This window comes from Monoraphidium neglectum (assembly GCF_000611645.1).
Source record: "Monoraphidium neglectum strain SAG 48.87 unplaced genomic scaffold scaffold00538, whole genome shotgun sequence".
NCBI lineage: Eukaryota > Viridiplantae > Chlorophyta > Chlorophyceae > Sphaeropleales > Selenastraceae > Monoraphidium > Monoraphidium neglectum.
The window spans coordinates 1-19,468 of NW_014013090.1; the positions used below are offsets into that span (position 1 = coordinate 1).

Sequence of the window (19,468 nt, forward strand, 5' to 3'; positions counted from 1 at the left end):
GGCCAGCCAGGGGTGTGCCAGCAGCTCCTCCGCCGTGGCGCGCTGCCGCGGGTCGCGGCACAGCATGCGGCGCACGACCGACTTGGCGCCGTCGGAGACAGCGTCCCAGGCGCCGCCGTCGGTGACGATCTCGGCGCTCAGCACCGCCGCGCACACCTGGCGGTCCGTAGAGCCCATGAACGGAAGCTGCCCCGAAAGCATCAGGTACAGCACCACGCCTGCCGACCAGATGTCGGCGCTCTGGGTGGGACGGCGGGCGGCAGGTGAAGGGGAGGGGTGCGAGGGCGTGAAAGGCGCGGCCGAGGCTGGCGGAGGCGGCGTCACGGGGCTGCCCCAAGGCAGGGCGGGGGCGACGCTGGCAGCCCAAAGCCGGTGGTTGCGGGATCCGCAGCGCCGGAGCAGCCAGGGAGGTCCCTGGCCGCCACGGCCTGTAAGGCCGGGCTTGCGGCTGGGTCCCGAGCGCGGCTGCGCCGCCCCCTCACCTGGTCATAGCAGCGCAGCAGCACCTCTGGCGCCATGTAGTAGGGCGTGCCCACCACCTCCCTAAACTTCTGCCCCGGCCGGAAGAACGCTGACACCCCAAAGTCGCTCGCGCGGCAGCTGGCCGCGCAGCCCTCCGCCGCCAGCAGGAAGTTTTCGGGCTTCACGTCGCGATGCATCACGCCGCGCGCGTGGCAGCGCTGCAGCGCGAGCACCACCGCGCGCGCGGCGGCCGCCGCGTCGTCCTCGGGCAGGCGGCCGAGGCGCAGGATCTGCTCCAGCAGGTCGCCGCCCGCGCAGAGCTCGAGCACGAGGTTGACCGCGCGGCAGTCCTCGTACGCGCCGCGCAGCTGCACCACGCCGGGCACGCCCACGAGGTGCTGCAGGATCTGCACCTCGGACCGCATGTCCTCGATGTACTGCCGGCTGTTGATGCGCTCCTTGCAGACCGTCTTGCAGGCGAAGGGGCGCGCGGACACGCGCTCCGTCACCAGGCGGGTGACGCCGAAAGTGCCCCTGCCGAGCGGCAGGCCAAATTCGTAGTCCGCCAGCACCTCCCGGCCGCCAAAACGCGAGAGGATCCACTCGCAGCCGCTGTTGCTGGTGCCGCTCGTGCTGCACGCCTCGTCGTCGGCCGAGTCCCCGAGCTCCTCGTGGGCGGCGGGCCCGCGGCTGCTCCAGGCGCTGCTGGTGCTGCAGTTGCTGCCGCCCGCGCCGGCAGCGCCTCCGTAGCCGCTCGCGCCCGTCGCGGTGCGGCAGGCGAGGCTGGAGCCGCTGGTGCTTGCGCCGCTGCAGGTGCTCATGCACGCGCTGCTGATGCAGCCCAATGTGCTGCTGCAAACGCTGTTGAATGAAGCTGTGGCACCCAGATTTGGCCGTGGCGTGACAGCCACCACAGTCACTGGGGGCGGCGGTGCCGCCGCCCCAGCCGCGCCGCCGCTCGTGCGGGCCGCTGGTGAGCTGGCAACGCCGCCGGCATCGCAGCTGCCTCGTCCCACATCACCCGCGCCGCAGGTGGAAGTGTCCACTTCGCTGCTGGTGCTGCCGCTGCTGCTGCGCCTGCGCTGGTGTGGCCCCGTCTGCCCCAACGGGCCTGGTTGCTGCTGCCGCATTTGCCGCTGCTGCTCCTGCTGCTCTTGTTGCAGCTGCAGCAGGGCGAGCTGCTGCTCATGCAGCAGGGCAAGCTGCTGCTCTAGCTGTTGCCGCTGCAGCTGCTGCATCAACTGTTCCACGCTCCCCCAGCCTCCCTGATTCACGGTCTTCTCCGGAGCCCACCCACCGCTGCAGCAACCGCCCTCGTCCTCGTCGTCCCACAACCCTGTCGGCTGAGCCCCACGCAGCGCGCACTTGGCGCCGCCGCTGCTCGGGAGCATAACCTGGAGGACCGGGGTGTGTGGAAAGCATCATAAGATGTGTGCAAGCTGCTCTCGCAGGAAACACTCTCGCGCTGTTCGCGGGGTTTTCTCAACTGACGCCCGATGTCATTGACCCAGCGGGTGCGCGCGCGTGCCTGCCATCGCCTTCGTGCACGCGACGGCTCCAACGGGGCCCCCACCATACCTTTTTATCGGGCTCCAAGGTCCACCCGCTCATTCCCGAAAGCCCTGTGCACTCGCCCTTGGCGCTGCCATGGTGGCGCTTGCCCGCGGGACGCGAGGATCCCGGGCCCTCCGATCGTGTGGAGGCCACCTGACAACGCCGTGAAGTATAAACAATCGTTTGGTGTCAGCGGGCACCGCAAACGAGGAGACGGACATGGGGTTGGGCCAAAGGCAGACCCTCTGCTGGGAGTCGCACTCCCTGATGCTCAAAGCTTACACACCACAGCTGGCGTTCCTGTGGTGGGCGACGGCTGATGGATCCATATCCTTTTTAAAGCCTACAACACGTTCTTGAGACCTTGGGATAAGCCCGGCAAGAGAAGCACCCGCTTTGTTGCAGTTCGCCTCAGCGCTCACCTTGCCAAGGGCTTGTGGAGACGGTCCCGGGAACGCTGCGTGTTCGTCGTCCAATCTTTCACCGTCGATAACGCTGAGAGTGCCGCCAACGTGGTCTGCAAGCGTCGTGAGGAGTTCGCGATTCGTCACCACACTCACTTATCGCGTAGGCGGGTGCAAGGAGTGCCAGGTGGTCTATGGATAGATCAAAAGCGACCTTGACCACGCAATACCACGCGAATGGGCCCCGGGCCAATCGTCACTGCGGTGTCGTTTGGCCGGCTGTGTGTGCCACCTCGACCCGTCCAAGAGAGACCCACCTTGCCCTTGTTCCAATGCCGACAGTACTTGTAGAGACTTAAGCGACTGCAACGGGCGCGAAATACGGGATGCACAGGCGTCGGCACTCTGTGGCGGGAAATCCACACCCTGCTCGTCAAGGGGACCGTCGGTGGGCCTCACCCGCGCCTCAAGAGCCATACGTAGAGTATTCAAACCTTAGAGCCTCCTTTTGAGGCCCTAGGGCCGCGCTGGTCGCTGCAGATGCTGCCTACTGCTGTCGTTTGATTGTTTGGAGCAAAGATGGATGGAACTAAATGATGTATGTGAAGGATGATGATATTTAATGTAGTGTTGTGTTTGCTGCGGCGAACGGAACGCGCTGTTCATACGAAGCTGGATAAGCCCTTCGTTCTTTGCTTCCTTGGTCGTGCCCGTTGGATGGACGCCGAGTAGTAAGCTGCATCTATCAAATTCAAAAACAATAGGCCCCTAATACGCGGCTATCAGCAGAGGCTGGCGGCGGCATCGCCCTGTGCGCCACCGGGTGCCACTGCCTGCTGCCGCGGCCGTCATGCTGACTAGTCGGGCGCATCCAGCACGGCTTGGGTTCACTGTATTGATCCACAATGGACAACCTGATATCGACAAAATTCGTCGTATCTGATATGTTGAACAGGCAATCATGCTGGGCTGCTAGCTCTTCGAAGAAAAGCTTGGATATGACTTGCGCCCGGGCATCCAGCCACTCTCTGATGGTGCTCCATGGGAAACCGCCACGGTCTTAGGGCCACCTGTGAATGCCGGCTCATGGTACCCCACCGCTGTTGAATGTCTGCTCATGAAATAAGCGCTGCTGCAGAGTGCAAGGCTGTACGCCAGGATGGCGGTCAATGTAGCGATGATCCATGAGCCTGGGGTTTAGGGTTTAGGGTTTAGGGTTTAGGGTTTGGAGATGGACTACTGCAGTGCCCCACTCTTGGATTTGCGTACGCGGACCTGTCATGACAGGTAAGATGACCATCTCACACAGTGCTGAACACAGGTCAAGTTCGTATCCTGGGTTGCAAGGTCTGCGCTGTGGCATGGCGGCGATCCAAAAAACACCAGGCGCATTGGGCCGCGCCAAAAGGGCGAGGGATGGAGCCATATGCCAGGCCCATTCTGCCACCCAAGAAGCACGAATCACTGTGCCGACTGCTGAGAGGTATGTGTTGCCGATTCGTGTCAGCCTTCATCCGCTGCTCATTGTTCTGGCACACACCCTATCATCTGAATAGGGTAGTACAGTAGGGGATCAGGCTGGGACACGGAGCTGGGCGACGCAATTTGAGTCCACATTTGAGGGTGCACTGTTCAGATTTGACCTGGGCTGCTGGACTAGCTGGAGCTGTTGTGGGGTCAACAACACAGTATCAGCGGGCCCGCCACTGGCGCCAACGTCCGGCACGTTCATTCATTCATGCGCCGCATCCAACGTCGCACCCTATGCCATGCAACCCGTACAAGTAATTTCGAGCACACAGCAAACTGGGCGCAGGTGAGGAGGTAGAGCATGCGGACGGAAGGGTGCGGCACAGGGGGCACGCGTGATGCGTGAGGCGGTGTATGGGAGGTGGGCGCGTGAGACCCAAGTGCGGTCAGCTCTTTTGGCGTTCGCGCTCGCCCACGAATAGTGTAGTGCACGCCGTGCTGGTGAGTTATGAACGGTAGTTGCTCACCTGCTCCAACAAACCCGCCACTGACATGATAGGGCGTGCATGAACTATCTGAATTGCTGCGATATCTCGTATCAAATGAAACAGTCGTGTGCCATCCGATCAGCGCTGGCACGACACCTGAATACTCTTGGGGCTTCTCGGGAATGTGGACATCTAGCTTCAGCTCCATGCTGGGGATTTCGGGAGACGCGTTAGCCCGCACCCGACCAGCGCCGCGCATCCCACCGGCCGCTGTGACCTGGCGCGCGCAGCGCGTCGAAGCGCCGCACCGCAGCGTGGCCAGGCATGCACGCGCTCTGCCCGCAGCCGAGTGCGAGCGGCCCCCGGTGCGCGCTGGGCGCAACGGGCACAACGGCGCTGCTGCACCCGCCGCTACGGTTGAGGCATGCGCCAGCGCTCCCATGGCAGCGCTCACTACCGAGCATGGGGTTGCCACCACCTCTAGCACCAACACCACGGATACAGCGGGCCCCACCACTAGCGGCGGCCGCGGCGGCAACGAGGGCGCTGGCACCGCCGGCGGCGGTGGCGGGGACGACGGCGAGTTCAACACCAACTTTGGGGAGGCAGTCGTGTGCTTGCGGGAAGACCTGCCGTGAGTATCCCCCCTCGGGCGAGCACCGAAAAAACAAACGAGCCATTGTTTGAGGCATTGTTGTGCTGCATTTGCACTTACAATGCGCGCCTGCCGCGTGGCCGGTGGACGGGCACAGTAGTAGAGACGACCAACGCCGGCGACCGCCGCGCCCGTCCCAGGCTCCAACGCCCACCCCTGCAATGCCCCTCCTGGCCCCTGTCGGCCCCACCCCAGTGACATGTTTGTCCGCGACATGCGGTGGCACATTTACAGGTGAGGCCCGGCCGACCCGCCCCAATGCCTGGCAGAGCTCTTGCAACCGCAGCCAGCCGGTCCTGGCCCTTCGCGATACATGCCCTCTTGCCCCATCGCCCCAACCATCCACGACGCCCCACCAAGCCGCGACCCCTTGCTGCTGCCCCGCACTCCGCACTCCACACTCCGACCGCTGTACACACGTGCATGCCCCTCCTCCCAGGGAAGACGTGACCTTTACCCTGGGGACGATGGGGGACGCCCGGCTGACGGGCCTGACAAAGTACAAGTGGCTGCATCGCTCCGTGCGGGCGCTGACGTGGCTGCTGTACAGCGATGTGCGGCTGACCACGCTGCGCATGTGGGAGAGCCAAACGGAGAGGCGGCACCTGAGGTTCGTGCGTGCACACGCAAGAGGGGGGTGCGGCGGGGCGCGGAATTCGTGTGCGAGAGGTTTGCGAGGCATTTGAGAGTGGCAGTGGTGGCAGCGGTGCAGCAGGCGAGCTGCGAATGCTTAGTGGTGTTGGGCCAAGGTGTCCTTGCCTGCGTCCAAGTGCAACCCCGACCTGGATTGCTGCCCATGTGGAACTTCATGTGCCACGCTTCGTGCCCATCGCCGCCCTGCAGGGTGCGGTGGTGCGTCCTGGCAACTCCACGGCTGCCGGCCTTCGTGGCTGGCAGTGAGCCGATGAGGTTTGAGGCCATCTCCACGTGAGCACGGACTCATGGCGCTCTCAACAGCCATGGGCGGCCGGGGGTGCGGCTACCTAGCTTGCGTAGGCCGTGGCACGTCCCGGGCTACTCAGCCCGCGTCTTGCGGAGCGCAATCGCTTCCATTGGTGCAGCAGTGCAGGGTGCGCCCGCACGCGATGCAGCCACCAGCTGGCACTGCCCCCAACATGCGCCTGCTCACTGTCCGCTCGCCCGTACCCGCCCGTATGCAGCTACAAGTTCGACTCCCGCACCGGCCGCATCTACGAGCACTCTGTCGACCGCCTCATTCCACCGGAGTCTCCTGTGGCAAAGCTTATAGAGAGCTTCATCAGCTGGCAAGGCACTGCACCCGCGGGGCAGCAGCCAGCTGGCATCCCCGTGCCCAACGGGGTGCCCGGGGGCGGTGGGTGGCGCGAGCAGCTGTGACCCTGCTGCAGGGCTGCACTCCTGGTTTGCAGTGGCCTCGCGCTGTTTGGAGGGGCTTCGATTTGGGTCGAGCGCCCCGACTGTTGTTGATGCCACGCGGTCCTGTTGTGTGTGCAGGTGCATCGCTTGCATCCATGGCCTGCACGTTTGTTGGACACTTGCTAGTGAGCTAGTTGGTGGTGCGTAGCAACCTGTACCCTTGCTTGCCTTTTATTCCTGTGCATCATGGCCTTGGTGCCCATAGGCGCCTACCCGCAACCCGATGTCATCTGTCTGCTCAAGTCTGTGAGATTGTGTACATCGTATGTGTAAACCTTGTTGCTGTTCTGCAGTGATTCTTGGCTGAGCTGTTACAAAAATACAGCCCATTCCACAGCTACATGATGACCGCCTGCGCTTTGCACAAAACCACCAGTGGGCAGCAGCAGGCGCATGCATGACGACGAGACGCATTCGCAGTGCACACACACGTGCCGAGAAGCCGCCGACTTGGCCTACACTTCAACAGCACTTGTTCAGAAATCAGGTTTTCGACTTGCTAACACCATGACGTATTCTGAGTATTAGGTATTAAACGCCTTGCACAGCAGAAGCATTTGTTTCGTCGAGCACGAGTTTCGTCAAGCACAGCGCGCAATAATGGAGGTTTGGAGGCCGGCGCACGTCGCTCAGAGCACTATAGGATGCCTAGGTGATCCACGTGATCGGCATATGCAGCCGCTGTGGCTCTTTAGCATGTTTGGCGTGCTCCGTTTCTTCAATGGCAAGAGACGGGCCCTGTTCCGCCCCCTCTTTCGCAGTCTCCAACCCAGCAGGCGGGCGCATCGAATCAGCTTACACGTTTGGCCACAGCCACGACCCGCAGAAGGTGCGCGTTGCGAACTTGCCTGACGCACCGCCGCGTGCTGTGTGCGATGTTAGTGTTGGTGCAGGCTCAGCAGCCTTCTCTCGGGGATCGTCTTGCCACATCCCTGACGCAGACTGCTGAGCAGGACAAGAAGGCAGCGGCTTGGTGGGCACCGGGCAACCGGCCGTCGACCAATGATGCGGCCAACAAGGTGAGGCGCTTCGCCGCAGTGGTGTGCAAGCTGGATGCTGCGGCCGAGGCAGCAGCCCTCACAGCGGTACGCCCGGTGGCATCACACACACACACACTCACACACACACACACACACACACACGCACACTCACCCACACACATACACACACACACACACACACGCACACTCACCCACACACATACACACACACACACACACACACACACACACACACACACACAAAATGCGGAGACAAAAGGCAGCACTGGATTATGCAGCAACATCCTGCTCCATGCCTTGAACTTCCACAAACCACAGGATATTGAGGAGTTTTGGCAAGAGGCCAACGCGGCCCCAGGGTCCTCCATCCTCCACCTGACCGGCCGTGACACAGCGGTGGCAGTCAAGCAAGCGGGGCGGGGCACGCACGTCACGCTGGGCTGCGAGGGCAATGAGTTTACTCGCAGCAGCAAGTGCGTGCTGGTCACCGTTGAGGGCAGCCCTGATGCCAAACGTCTGGGAAGATGCAGGGTGGCTGTCTGTTACTGATATGATCGCAGTTGCCAGAACTGAGCATTGCTACAATGAGTCGCGGGCGCCAGAAAAAAACGATAAGAAGCAATCACTCATGACCTGCTTGAAACAAATCCCTCACAAGCTTGCTGGCGCTGCCTCTTGATACCCCGGCCCGCACAGGTACCGCGATGACTTCTGCAATGGAGGCGCTGCAGGCGCCGCAGCCAAGGGCGAGGCCAGTGGCCCAGCCGCCATGTATGCCCAGGCGAAGAAGGCGGCCCGTGCTAACCGCGCCCTGGGCACAGGGGCGAGCCTCAGCCTTGCACAGCAGATGTGGTGATTGGCTACAGTGCAGCAGCCAAGCCACACCGGCACGGGACTGTGATGCGCCCCAGTTGGGAAACGTGCGTGCCTTGGTGGGGGCAACGTTTGTAACACAACATTTTGGCCTTTCTCTTGAATCATGATCCTGACAAATTGACTTGTCACGCATCCCTGTCCGATGCACCCTGCACCAAGTGCGCAGCCACGGGGTTACATCCAGAGCAGCTGCACCATTTGCAAGCAGCTGCATCAGCCTCAGAACCTTGCACGCACCCGCACGCCCATGTAACATGGTAGGCACCCACATGACCGCAGCCAGTGCAAGCACATGTACAACCTAGTTGGCGCCGCAGCGCCAACCACTGGCGTGAAATTCTGGATTGCCTGTGCGTGCACTTTGGCAGGCATGTGCGAGTTCACAGGCGTGCAATGACAGCCTCAACCTCGTCCTGGTTGTACAGGTGGTAATTCTTAGCCACCTTGGCAATGTCCACGTTGGTGGCAGTCACCTGGGACAAAGGCGCATGGGTTGGGAGAGGCAAGTGGGAGTCAGGCAGGGCCCCCTGCGACGACCGCTGCCAGCTGCAGCATGAGTGCGGCACGCAGCCGAGTGCTTGCCGTGTCCCAACTCACTGCACGCTGCAGGGGCACGCTGCTGAGGCTTCTCACTGATAAACCCCTTTCCCTCGCCAGCAGCGCCCAGCTGCGCACCTTCTCCTCCATGACCTGCTTGAGAGTGGACAGTGCCAGCACCTCCGCCTCCGCCAGGGTCATCTCCGGCTTGAAATGCTCCTGGAAGGGAGGGAAAATGACGAATGCAGGCACAATGTCAAGCGGCTGGGGTGGGAGGCGCCACAGCTCGCAACACATTATCAAACCTCCACTTTGTTTATATTGTGTTATACACACTGCTACGCCCCATCAGCTGCAGCCCACCCGATGGACTGTCTGCCATGCCTCCCCGGCCCAAACTTGCCACGCATTGCCCTGCCCTCCTCCCTCGCACCTGCAACGCCGTGAGGGCGCCCTCGCTGCCGCTGCCGATTGCCATGCACCGGTACTTGACGTACGTGCCGCTGGGATCTGTGTGGTACAGCACGGGACCAGCCTCGCGGTCCCAACCCGCGATCAGAAGCGCCACACCAAACGGCCGGCTCTGCGGGGGGCGTCAACGGGCCGGCGTGGGGGCGCGACGTCGAGGGCGGGCCTGGGCTCAAGCTGGGGTCGTCAGCAGAATGCACGCTTCAGCGTCTGACCTTGCCCTTCAGCCATGAGCCCTGCGGTTGCCGCCCACCAAACCTCAAGCAGAACCTGCCCAGCCGCCCAATATCCAGGCAGCAGCCCTCACAGTCCGCAGGCCGTACCGGCCAGCACTCACCATGCCGCCGCCGCCCCCCTCATCGTCGTCCTCCCCGAATTGCAGCGCCAGGTCGCACAGTGACTGCGTGCATGACTCTAGCGGCATCGGCTCGTTGTACGAGAAGCGGTGCGACTGGGGAAAGGGGGGCAAAGTTGTGTGTTGGGTTCTCACACTAGTGTGCTGGTGTGTGCTGCAGGAGGAGGCTTTATAGGACAGCAAGGTGCTTTGCCAGCTGCAAGGACAAGCATTGGTCAAAAACGACTTGCAATCCAGAATTGTGAAGCTTCGTTTTCCATTAGACGTTATTCAATCTTTAATAGCAAGTTCACTCACAACCCATCATTGAACATGCAGGGCTCTATTTTGATTTGTGATTGTATCAAAACAGAACCCTTCGCGTTCAACGACTATCTCCTGCAATCCTGCAACCCTGCTGGTGCGCGCGCCCGCAAGTTCCGCACCTGCGTTTCCGCCCGTGCATGGTCGATCAGGGTCTTGGCATCAGCAGTGAGGCCGCTCATGGCGCAGCCGATGTGCTCATCAATCTCCGCCACTTTCTGGATGCTGCTGGGCTCCTGCGGGTCGGCACAAGGTAGGTGCACTACTCACTGTAGATTTAAAGTCCTCACAAACGCATAAGATAACTGATGTTGTACAGCTAACAGCTGCGCAGGCTGCTGACACAGCAGGACAGTACCACACACGCTGAACAGCACCTGCAGGTCTCAGGATATCACTGAAGATCAGAACCATCATTTCCCAGCATCATCACCACCACCACTACCCACAGCACTATCAGTACCATCACACTCTTTTTTTGCAAGTGCCATTGTGCACAGGAATGCAGGCACTGCCACTCCGGCCATGCTGCGCACCAGAAGCGGTGATGTGACGCGCTTCTCCACAGCCAAAACCACCCCCTCGCTGGTGGCAACGCCGATCGCTGTTGATCCAAGCTGCGATCGGCAGCATGAGCACGGCGCGGCGCGGCAAGTGGGGTAAGCATGGCCGCTGCTGCAAGCATGCGCGTTGCTGCACGGTGGTGGCGTCCGCCACAGCAGGTGGGGCGCACCTTGATCGCTTCAATGGCGTATTCGACTTGAAACAGTCGTCCTTCTGGGCTGAAAGTGTTCACGCCCCTGTCGTACTCGCTCCTCGTAAGGAACATCGTGTGATCTGGGATGCTGCTGAGGCCGCTAGACTAAGTGAGTACTAAGAAACCAGCTAGGATGAAGTTATTGTGAGTCGGGGGTGGTGTTACGCTTCTCTGCGTGATCTATGATCTTCTGAAGCGTCCGATCGAGTGGCTTCAGTGCGAGTGGTACACCTGTTATTTGATTTACTCTGAGAACTCCGAATCTATGGTACTGCAATACATGCGGGTTGCCTGCTGACCTGGTGACCACCACGAGTGTGAGCAGCTACGGGCAAAGTCGTCGTGGACCCCACACGTCAATAGCACGCGGTACGTCAGTCAAATGGTGGATCCCTCTGTGCTTGTATAGCCCCTGCACGCCTCCCCGTTGCCTGTGCGCAACGTCCGCTCAGCGCTCCACCCGCCGCGGCGTGCACCCCGCCCTCCAGGGGCGCCCTGCCTGCTCGGCGCGCAGGATGGGTGCCACCTCAGCCTGTGGGGAAGTGGCCTCAGTCCAGCAGCCAGCTACACGCCCGCCAGGGCAGCAGCACAGCGAGCATCAGCAAGAGCCTGTAGCCCAGCCGACCGCCTTGCAGCAGCAACAACAGCGGCACTATGGCCAGGACCAGGAGCAGCCGGTGTGGCACGGCCTCGTCGCTGGCGCGGCGTCTGGCCTGGCAGCTCGCGTCGTGACATACCCTGCGGACACCGTCAAGGCGCGCCTGCAGGTGCAGGGCGCCGCTGCGCTGCGCGCGACGCAGCAGGGGCGCGTCGGCGCGCGGCCGTACTCGGGCACCCTGGACGCGGCGCGCACCATGCTGCTCAATGAGGGCCCACCCAGCTTGTACCGCGGCTTTGCCGCGGTCATGGTCGGCGTGCTGCCGGCCAATGCGGTGTACTTTGGAAGCTACGAGCTCAGCCGGCGCCTCGTGCCGCGCGGATGGGGCGTCGGCGCAGACGTGGCCACCGGCGCCATTGCGCAGCTGGCCGCGGGCCTGGTATACACGCCCATCGACATCATCAAGGAGCGGCTGCAGGTGCAGGCGCTGATGGGCGGCGCGTACAAATTCCGTGGGCCGTTGGAGGCGCTGCGCAGCCTGCTGGCAGAAGGAGGCAGCGGCGGCAACGAGGGAACAGGTGCCGAGGGCCGCCACTCTGGCAGCAGCAGCGGGGGCAGCGGGGGCAGCGGCCGCGCTGGGGGTACGGCCCACAGCAGCAGCGTCAAACACAGCCACCAAAAAGCAGCGGCGGCAGCGCGGAAACGTGCGGCTGCTGAGGGCCGGGCCTCCACCGGCGCAGTGCGGACAGATGCTATGGCAGGCGGCGGCCAAGGGCTGCAGCCGCAGCAGCACCTGCGGCGGCTGTCGTGTTTGTTTCGCGGATATTGGGCCACGAACTGTGTGTGGCTACCATGGAACATGCTTTACATAGCTGGTTACGAGCAGGCGCGTGGCACGGCGGCACGCTCGCAGGGGCTGCAGCGGCCAGAGCAGCTGCCGGCATGGGCGACGGCGTCGTGCTCGGCGGGCGCTGCTGCGGTTGCCGCGGTTGTGACGCACCCAGCGGACGTGGTCAAGACGCGGCTGCAGGTCATGACTGCAACGGCGGAGGGCCGCGGCCTCACGGCGGTGCTCGTGGCGCGGCAGATGCTTGCCGCCGAGGGGCCACGCAGCTTTTGGAGCGGCCTCGGTGCGCGGCTGCTCAACATAGCGCCGGGATGCGCGTTGTCCTGGGCGCTGTACGAGCAGATCAAAGCGCGGCTTGCGCTGTCGGACGGCGGGTAATCACATTGATGCCGGGATAGCCATGCTGGGCTTTAACAGGGCGATGGGCGATCAGTGCAACAGCTGACTGGCAGCTGAAAAGCCACTGTTGAAATTACTTTCGTAGCCCTACCAGTTGCAGCCTGTGGTGACAGCAGATGAAGCGCACCAGCACGCAACCTACAGTATGCCGGTCTGTCTCATTTGAAGCAGCGCTGTGTGTGCGGGATGGAGAGCATGCAGCACAGCGGAATGCAGCAGCACAAAGAGTTCAAATTGCTGATGTTTAAGAGAGGCATCAGATGTCCAGCTCGTGTCGCATACTGCACGGTCAGGGGCGTGACTACCGGAACCGCTGGTGACCCACCCACCAGCCATGGTCACTGGACGAAGGCAGCTCGCTCCGTGGCAGTAGTGACGCAGGACCAACGGCATCCGTACCATCGAACCGATAGCCTCTGTTACAGCCAGCATCGCGCGGCGAGTCTGACCGTATCGTACAAGTCGTGCGCACCCAAGTAGATCGGCAAGGGAGGCCAGCATATTGTTACACAGAGGTGGCAGTATCAACATCATTCGAAGCCCCTGTAAGGCGCCGTCATGTCGGGCCCGGTGAGTTGCAGCACGAAGGCATCCGGCTCCGCTGAGCACTTGCATCTTTGCGAATGTATCATGTATGAAAGATTGATGATTGAGTGAGTCTGGAGCTGAGCAGAGCGCGCATGCGCCACTCTGTGAACACTGCTGCGCCGCTGCTGCTGATGTTCGCAGCCGTCGACGAGTGCATCTGTGTCCAAGGACTGGATGTTTTGCCCACTGTCGGGCTACCTTTTAGAGCTTGACCCTGTGCGGGGTGTGGCCCACTGCCCCATGACGGGCTATCAAAAGAGCCTCGACGGTGCGCGGCCCTGGCTTGCTACCCCAGCACACAGGCCTGACTGCGTGTCCTCACACTGCATCGGCAAGTTGCAAGCGTCCAAGAAGCGGCAATCAGAGCGAGAGGTGGTTGGTACCAGCCGCACATCCGTCAAGCATCACTCCCTCATACGCTGTTGCTGCTGTTTTGACCTCGCACCGCGCAAGCAGAGCTCTCAAGCATCCGGATAGAGGCGCACGCTAACATGGCGGTGAGCTACAGCTTGCCTTGTAGTGCGTCAGGCTTCCAAAGGCACGTCGGGCTGCCAGGTACCTTTTGCGTTCAGTGAAAACCGCCTGAAACCAAGCACTACAGTGCTGGATAGCCCATTTTTGACAAATGATAGGGATCCTCACGATGCCGTACAACCATGCCCGCCATATTCGCCGCCCTCTGTCAGGAGTACCGGCGGCAGTACAACCTGGAGCCGCTGGTGAAGGACGAGGCGGAAGTGGAGGAAACGGGCCGCGTGCGCGCAACGGTGAGGCAGCTCGATCGCCACTTCAGGCCAGAAGCTTCCGCGTGCTGCTGGACCAGCTGTCTGTGCCACCCTGACATACAGCAGTTCATGCACTGTGCTATTGTACCTACACTTAATCAAATTATGGATGCAATTGCAGGTGGATGAAAAGTGCCCGCAATGCGGACACCAAGGCATGGAGTTTTACACCATGCAGCTGCGGTCAGCGGATGAGGGTCAGACTGTGTTCTATGAGTGCCCAGACTGCAAACACAAGTACTCCACAAACACTTAATGCAGATGCAACGGCTTCAATTCTCGAAGTCCGTCTTTCAATCTTGTGTTGTTTGTGCGCCCCAATTCTTGTACAAGTTTTCAAACCTCACAAGCAGATACACGCCTGGGCCATATATGTTGATGCACAGGATCCTCTCCTGAGCCTGTGCTGTCTGTTATTGTTAATGAACCTGAGACTATTGTCCTTGCGTGCGATTGGTCATCAATGGCTTGACGGTGTGGGCAGGCAGGCTACCTAGTGCAGCGTTCAACTACGAATTCATCCCTGTATGTTATCGGGCAGCATTGCAATGGTGCCCGGCTTGACAAATTGCATCACTTGATGAGCTGCGCGCCACTCCGCATGCCTGCTGCACGGCAGATGTGGGTCAAGGGGTGGGTGAAGGCTAGGCAGCGGGTGGGGCCGGCTTGTGCGCATTCAAAGTGCCAGACGTGCCAACACTTTTCCCAGGTTCGTTCAGGATGAGTATCCTCGCAAATCTCGAGCAAAAAACGGATGAGATTTTCAAGCTGCACGTATAATTGAACGCTCCAGATCACGCGCCGGACAGCTGTCGAGCACTCGCACATCCGGGGGCGGTCCTAGTCCGTACTAGGGAATGGAGATTGGAACTCATGGTTCATCTGAGCTGGGAGATGCGCCGGCAGATGCAGAGAAGGCCCAACATGTCGAGGGCCGGGTGCGTGCCGACTGACGTGATCGCGATTGATGCCTGCTCTGATAAGTGCTTTGCAGCTACCTTGATTACCTTCGTCCCAACCGGCTCTGTTTCAGGGCATCGGCGGCGGCGGCAAGCGCCTGACGCTTGGCAGCAAGCTTGGGGCCAGCAAGCTGTGGGGCACGGATGGAGGTGCGCTGCTTACCCTTTCTGCTTCAGTTGCCTCAGAGATGTATAGCCGGGCAGTGGGCAGGTGAATGCGGCAACGCAACAAGCGAGCTGGGAAAGCACGACGATGTGCAGCTGCGTTTGACCGTGTCGGCTGGGCTGCCAACTGCATGCTGGACGACCCCCTACCCTGCAACAAGTACCGTGTCTGTTCAGGCGGCTCATTGATACCACGCACGACCCCAAAACACCTCCTTGATCAAAAGTAGCTGTTCACGTGGGGACCTCGGATCAGAATGACAGTGGCAGCACCGGGACTAGCAGCGGCGGCGGCTGTGAGGCTGTGCGCAACCCGCTGCGGCAGAGCTTCACCGGCAAAGTGCAGCGGCTGCTTAACCTTGGCAAGGGTGGTGTTGAGCGAGGCAGCGACCAGCCGCCCTCACCCCTGCCGGGGCAGTCGCCGATGCGATCTCGCTCGTTCAATGGGAGCCTCGAGCATTTTGGGTTTGCTAATGCGCTGCGCGCCAGCGCACCTGAGACACCGCCGCGCGACAAGGGCGGCGTGGCCGGCGGGGCTGTCGGCACGAGCGCGCTCGCAGCGCCTGCCACAGCGGGCAAGCAGGGCAGGTCAATATGGGGCAAGCTGGGATCGGGAATGAAGCCCAGGCCAGCACGCAAGGCAGCCCCCGCGACGGTGGCCATGCTCCCCAGCCTGGACGGCCCCTCGGTCGAGCTGCCCGTGCCCTCCAACGGCAGTGATAGCGCCAGCGCGCTGTGCCGCGTCAACACAGGCGGCGCCGGGGACGACGGCGCGTCGTATGATCCCCACGCGGACGGCGACGCCGTCGGCGGCGTGTCGTGCGACGACAGCCTGCGGTCCTGCTCGCCAGGCCCGGGCACCGGGTTTGACGCGGGGCCGTCGCCCTACATGACGCGCGGCGGATACTATGACGAAACCGTCGACCTGCGGCAGGTGTGTGTGCTCTCTTGAGCTTTGGCTGGAAGGCGCAAGGCGGCAGTGCGGCACACTTGCACGGCCCCGCACCGCCCGCGTTGCTAAAACGACTTCTGCAGTCCCAATTTGGATCCCCAGCCAACCCTCAGCTCTGAGCCCTCAACGCACGACCCGCGCCAGGTTCTGTCTTCCGGCTTTGCGCCGGACGGCCCTTGCATGACGCCGCCTGGACGCGCGGGCGGCATCGAGGCGATGCCTGACTACTTGCTTACGCCGGGCGTTCAGGGCATTCTCACCGCAAACGGTGCTGCAGACATGCTCCCGACGCCGGCGCCGGACTGCGGCGCAGCCCGCGAGGCGCCCGCGGTTGCAGGCGCGGCGGCCGCGGTTGAGGGCAGCCCAGCCGCCGTCGATGAGTGGCCACGGGGGGTTGACTACGTAGACGCGGACGCAACAGTGGCGCTGCTGCCGGCAGCGGACCTGGCGCGCGCTGGCTACCCCTTGGACTCCACTGCTGCACTGTTTCCTCCTGCAACAATTGCGACGGGAGCTAGCCCCAGCAATGTCAGCAGCCTGCGGTCTTCGTCGGTGGCCGATGATGTGGCGGCGCTCTGCGGGCGCAAGCGCAGGTCAGCGGAGGGGTCGGCGTCGCCAGCGTCGGCCCCAGTTGCGCCACCAGCCGCGGACGCAGCGACAGCCCAGTGCAGGGATGCTGACGTCGCGGCCGTGGCGCCATTGGCGGCCGGCGAGACGGTCGCGCCAAAGGAGGATGCAGGGCCAGAAGGGACAGCAGCACCTGCTGATCAGGAGATGGACGGCGGAGCAGCGGTACATCAGATTCAAGAGGATCAGCAGCAGCCGTCGCAGCAGGAGAATGAGGGCCCCTCGACGTCGAAGGAGGCTGTGCTGGGAATCGTGGAGGAGGAGGAGGAAGAGGCCCTGCAACCGCAGGTTGCTGCTGAGCGCGAGCCCGCATCAGCGCCTCCAGAAACCGCAGTGGCGAGCGGCACCGACGCGGCGCCCGCCACGCAAGAGGACGGCGCTGCGGCCGACGCGCAGCAGCCGCCCGCGCGACGCCCGGAGGCGGCAAGGGCAGAGGGGCGAGGGCAGGAGGCGGGTGCGGCGCCGCAGCGGGAGGGGTCTGCCGGCCTGCTGGACCTTGATTTGGATGACGAAGAGCCTCTGGGCGCCACCATCATCCCCAGCCCCGCCGCCGCGGCCGCGCCCCGCCCCAGCCCCCGCCGTCAGGCCAGCGGCCGCGCGGCGCCCGCCACGGACGGGCAAAGCGGTGTGCACGAGAGCATCCCTCTGTTTGTGCTGCAGCCCGAGGGGGATGCTGCGGGTGGCGGCGGCGATGGCAGGGAGGCAGGTGAGGCCGCAGTGGGCATGGAGCAGGTCGCAGAGGGTTTGGAGGCGCATGACTTTGAGCCGCTGCCAGAGGAGGGTGTGATGGCCTGCCCGACAAGCTTGGCGGCTGACGCGTACGGGGCGCCGCTGCATGGCAACGGCGGAGGCGCCAGCAGGCTGCTGGGCGGCGCGCAGCGTGTGCAGGCGCCGGCAGGGGCGCCCGGGCCGGAATCGACAATTGAGACGGCGGAGGTGGCGGTCACCACAAGTCCTGCATCTGAGGGAGCATCAGAGTGAGCTAACGGGCAGCTGCTGAGCAGCTGGGTGTTGCTGGTGGGAGTTCTTTTGCAGCCATGCATGAAGGGGCCCAACGTCTGGAGCCACTCAGAACGCACCTCTCTGCAACCCACCTCAGGAATGCGGCTCGCACTCCGCCAGCCTCAGCAGCTGCCGTCAACGCGCGGTCACCTGACAGCACAGGAGCAGGCGCATCACCATCGTGCCTGGCCGACAGCCCGCTGCAGCCGTGGCGCCTTGGCGGCAGCCCCGCTCGGCAGCCTGCAGCGGCCCTTGACGAGGTGAGGCGGCGCCCGACGCCGCATGGCTGGGCAGTCCTGAGCCGGTTGCTGTTCAGCTTGGCAACCAGCACAGCGCCCCAGCATTTGTGCGCAGCCCAGAGGGGTTGCGGCAGCCCCCCCATTAGAAGCCACCGTGTTTGCCTGACCCCGCCAGCCGCCACACCTGCCGCAGGCCACGACGCCCACATCGGCTTGCACGCCGGCCGCGCAGCAGCTTGCGTTCGGTGCACACACGCCTGGTGCCGCCACTCCTAACAGCACCCCCAGACTTGGCGGCGCGCCCACGGCAGCAGCTGCGGGGCAAGGCGCGTCTGCCGCGGCGCCAGAGGTCACGCCAACCGCCGCGGGGGCGTCGACGGGGGCGCTCCCCAGGACGCCCGACACACCCGCATCCTTCTTCACTCCGGACCCCGCGGCGCGCCCGGCGTCCGCGGCCGCGGCAAAGGCGGCGGCAGTGGAGGCGGCCGTCGCGGCGGCGCGCGGGGTGGAGGCCGGATTTGGCTCCTCAGCAAGCGGGGTGCAGGACAGCCCCGCGGAGTTCCGTTCGCCGGGTGAGGGGGCGCACCGCCCGGCGCGATGCGGGCTTGCGTTTGAGGCCTGCACGACGCTGCAGGGAGTTGCTGCAGCGCAGACATGTTCATTGCAACAAACAGACACACTGTTTGGCAGTCACCCTGACGGCAGTCGGCCGCCATGCCGCCGCGCCTTGCATTGCCCCGTGCAGTCGCGCGTGCTGGCGCCGGCAGCCCCACCCTGGCCCTTTACGAGGGTGTGGACGAGCTGCGCACGTTCAGCGACACCAGCCTGCTCATGCCAGCGAGGCTAGCCCCCGCCGCCGCGGGCGCCGCGCCCGCCGCCGGTGCGAGCGCGGGCGCGGCGCCCTCGGCCGGGCCGGCGGCGCAGGCGATTGACCACCTTGAGCGCTCGGCGGCGTCGCTGTCGGCGGTGTACCACGCGCGCCTCGTCGGCACGCCCTTCCAGCGGGTGCGCACGGCCGGCCCGCGTCGCACCCTCTGCGCGCGCCTGTCTCGCCTGGCCCGCCTGGGCCCCTGCACTGTCGCCGTTGACGCACGCTCTGGGGCTGTGTGAGCCTTACTGTGTTGTCCTCCCACGTGCTTGCAGCTGCAATGATGACCCAGCCGCCGCCGTCGCCCCCCACCTTAATCTCAACTACCAGGCCGCCGCAGCAAACGTGGCCGCCGCGGCCAACGTGCCTTTGATGGACTCGAGCCCCTTTGATCTGGGGGAGATGGACACCCTGTCCTTTAGGTGCGCGGCCTGGGCTCACAGCACAGCAGCGGCGGGGCACAGTGGGGAATGAAGGAAAGGGTAATGTTGGGGTCAATACAAAATCAAGACGGCTCGCAGCGGCGCGGCTTATGTCAAGCGGCCACCAGCACTTGCACTAGCCATGTCAGGGGCACCCCGCGAGATCACCTCCCTGTGCAGCCGGGTCTGCCACACCTTGTCGCCACGCCTCTCTCCTAGACTGCTCATGGCCTCCACACCTCGCGCCCCTGCCCCCCCCCCCCCCACACACACACGCACGCATACACGGCTC

At 63.3% G+C, this 19,468-nt stretch overlaps 6 protein-coding genes across 6 annotated transcripts in view; 4 read left to right on the plus strand and 2 right to left on the minus strand.

Annotated features, from left to right (window-relative positions):
- Positions 1–320: 320 nt before the first annotated feature.
- Positions 321–1,283, minus strand: MNEG_4026 (hypothetical protein; the record flags this gene model as incomplete). Its single annotated transcript, XM_014047491.1, has 1 exon — positions 321–1,283. One exon carries the CDS (start codon positions 1,281–1,283, stop codon positions 321–323), a length of 963 nt encoding a protein of 320 aa, XP_013902945.1.
- Positions 1,284–4,818: 3,535 nt separating this feature from the next.
- Positions 4,819–8,285, plus strand: MNEG_4027 (hypothetical protein; the record flags this gene model as incomplete). The annotated part of the gene is made up of 9 exons (XM_014047492.1): positions 4,819–5,012; positions 5,229–5,267; positions 5,473–5,643; positions 5,877–5,960; positions 6,194–6,366; positions 7,190–7,257; positions 7,370–7,513; positions 7,748–7,902; positions 8,126–8,285. 9 exons carry the CDS (start codon positions 4,819–4,821, stop codon positions 8,283–8,285), a joined length of 1,188 nt encoding a protein of 395 aa, XP_013902946.1.
- Positions 8,286–8,685: 400 nt separating this feature from the next.
- On the minus strand, positions 8,686–10,797 carry MNEG_4028 (20S proteasome subunit alpha 5; the record flags this gene model as incomplete). Its single annotated transcript, XM_014047493.1, has 7 exons — positions 8,686–8,778; positions 8,981–9,061; positions 9,276–9,425; positions 9,648–9,761; positions 10,091–10,204; positions 10,505–10,585; positions 10,702–10,797. 7 exons carry the CDS (start codon positions 10,795–10,797, stop codon positions 8,686–8,688), a joined length of 729 nt encoding a protein of 242 aa, XP_013902947.1.
- A 443-nt stretch (positions 10,798–11,240) lies between these two features.
- Positions 11,241–12,548, plus strand: MNEG_4029 (hypothetical protein; the record flags this gene model as incomplete). The annotated part of the gene is made up of 2 exons (XM_014047494.1): positions 11,241–11,901; positions 12,196–12,548. The coding sequence occupies 2 exons, from the start codon at positions 11,241–11,243 to the stop codon at positions 12,546–12,548; spliced, it is 1,014 nt and encodes a 337-aa protein (XP_013902948.1).
- A 1,265-nt stretch (positions 12,549–13,813) lies between these two features.
- Positions 13,814–14,198, plus strand: MNEG_4030 (DNA-directed RNA polymerase I subunit A12; the record flags this gene model as incomplete). The annotated part of the gene is made up of 2 exons (XM_014047495.1): positions 13,814–13,924; positions 14,064–14,198. 2 exons carry the CDS (start codon positions 13,814–13,816, stop codon positions 14,196–14,198), a joined length of 246 nt encoding a protein of 81 aa, XP_013902949.1.
- Positions 14,199–15,682: 1,484 nt separating this feature from the next.
- The window catches only part of MNEG_4031 (hypothetical protein), a gene marked incomplete at both ends in the record, with an annotated part of 6,802 nt that continues 3,016 nt past the window's right edge, over positions 15,683–19,468 (plus strand). The window contains 5 exons of the mRNA XM_014047496.1: positions 15,683–16,000; positions 16,163–17,622; positions 18,280–18,458; positions 18,632–18,891; positions 19,085–19,176. Coding sequence (XP_013902950.1) covers positions 15,683–16,000; positions 16,163–17,622; positions 18,280–18,458; positions 18,632–18,891; positions 19,085–19,176 — 2,309 coding nt within the window. The remainder of the gene's footprint in view (positions 16,001–16,162; positions 17,623–18,279; positions 18,459–18,631; positions 18,892–19,084; positions 19,177–19,468) is intronic.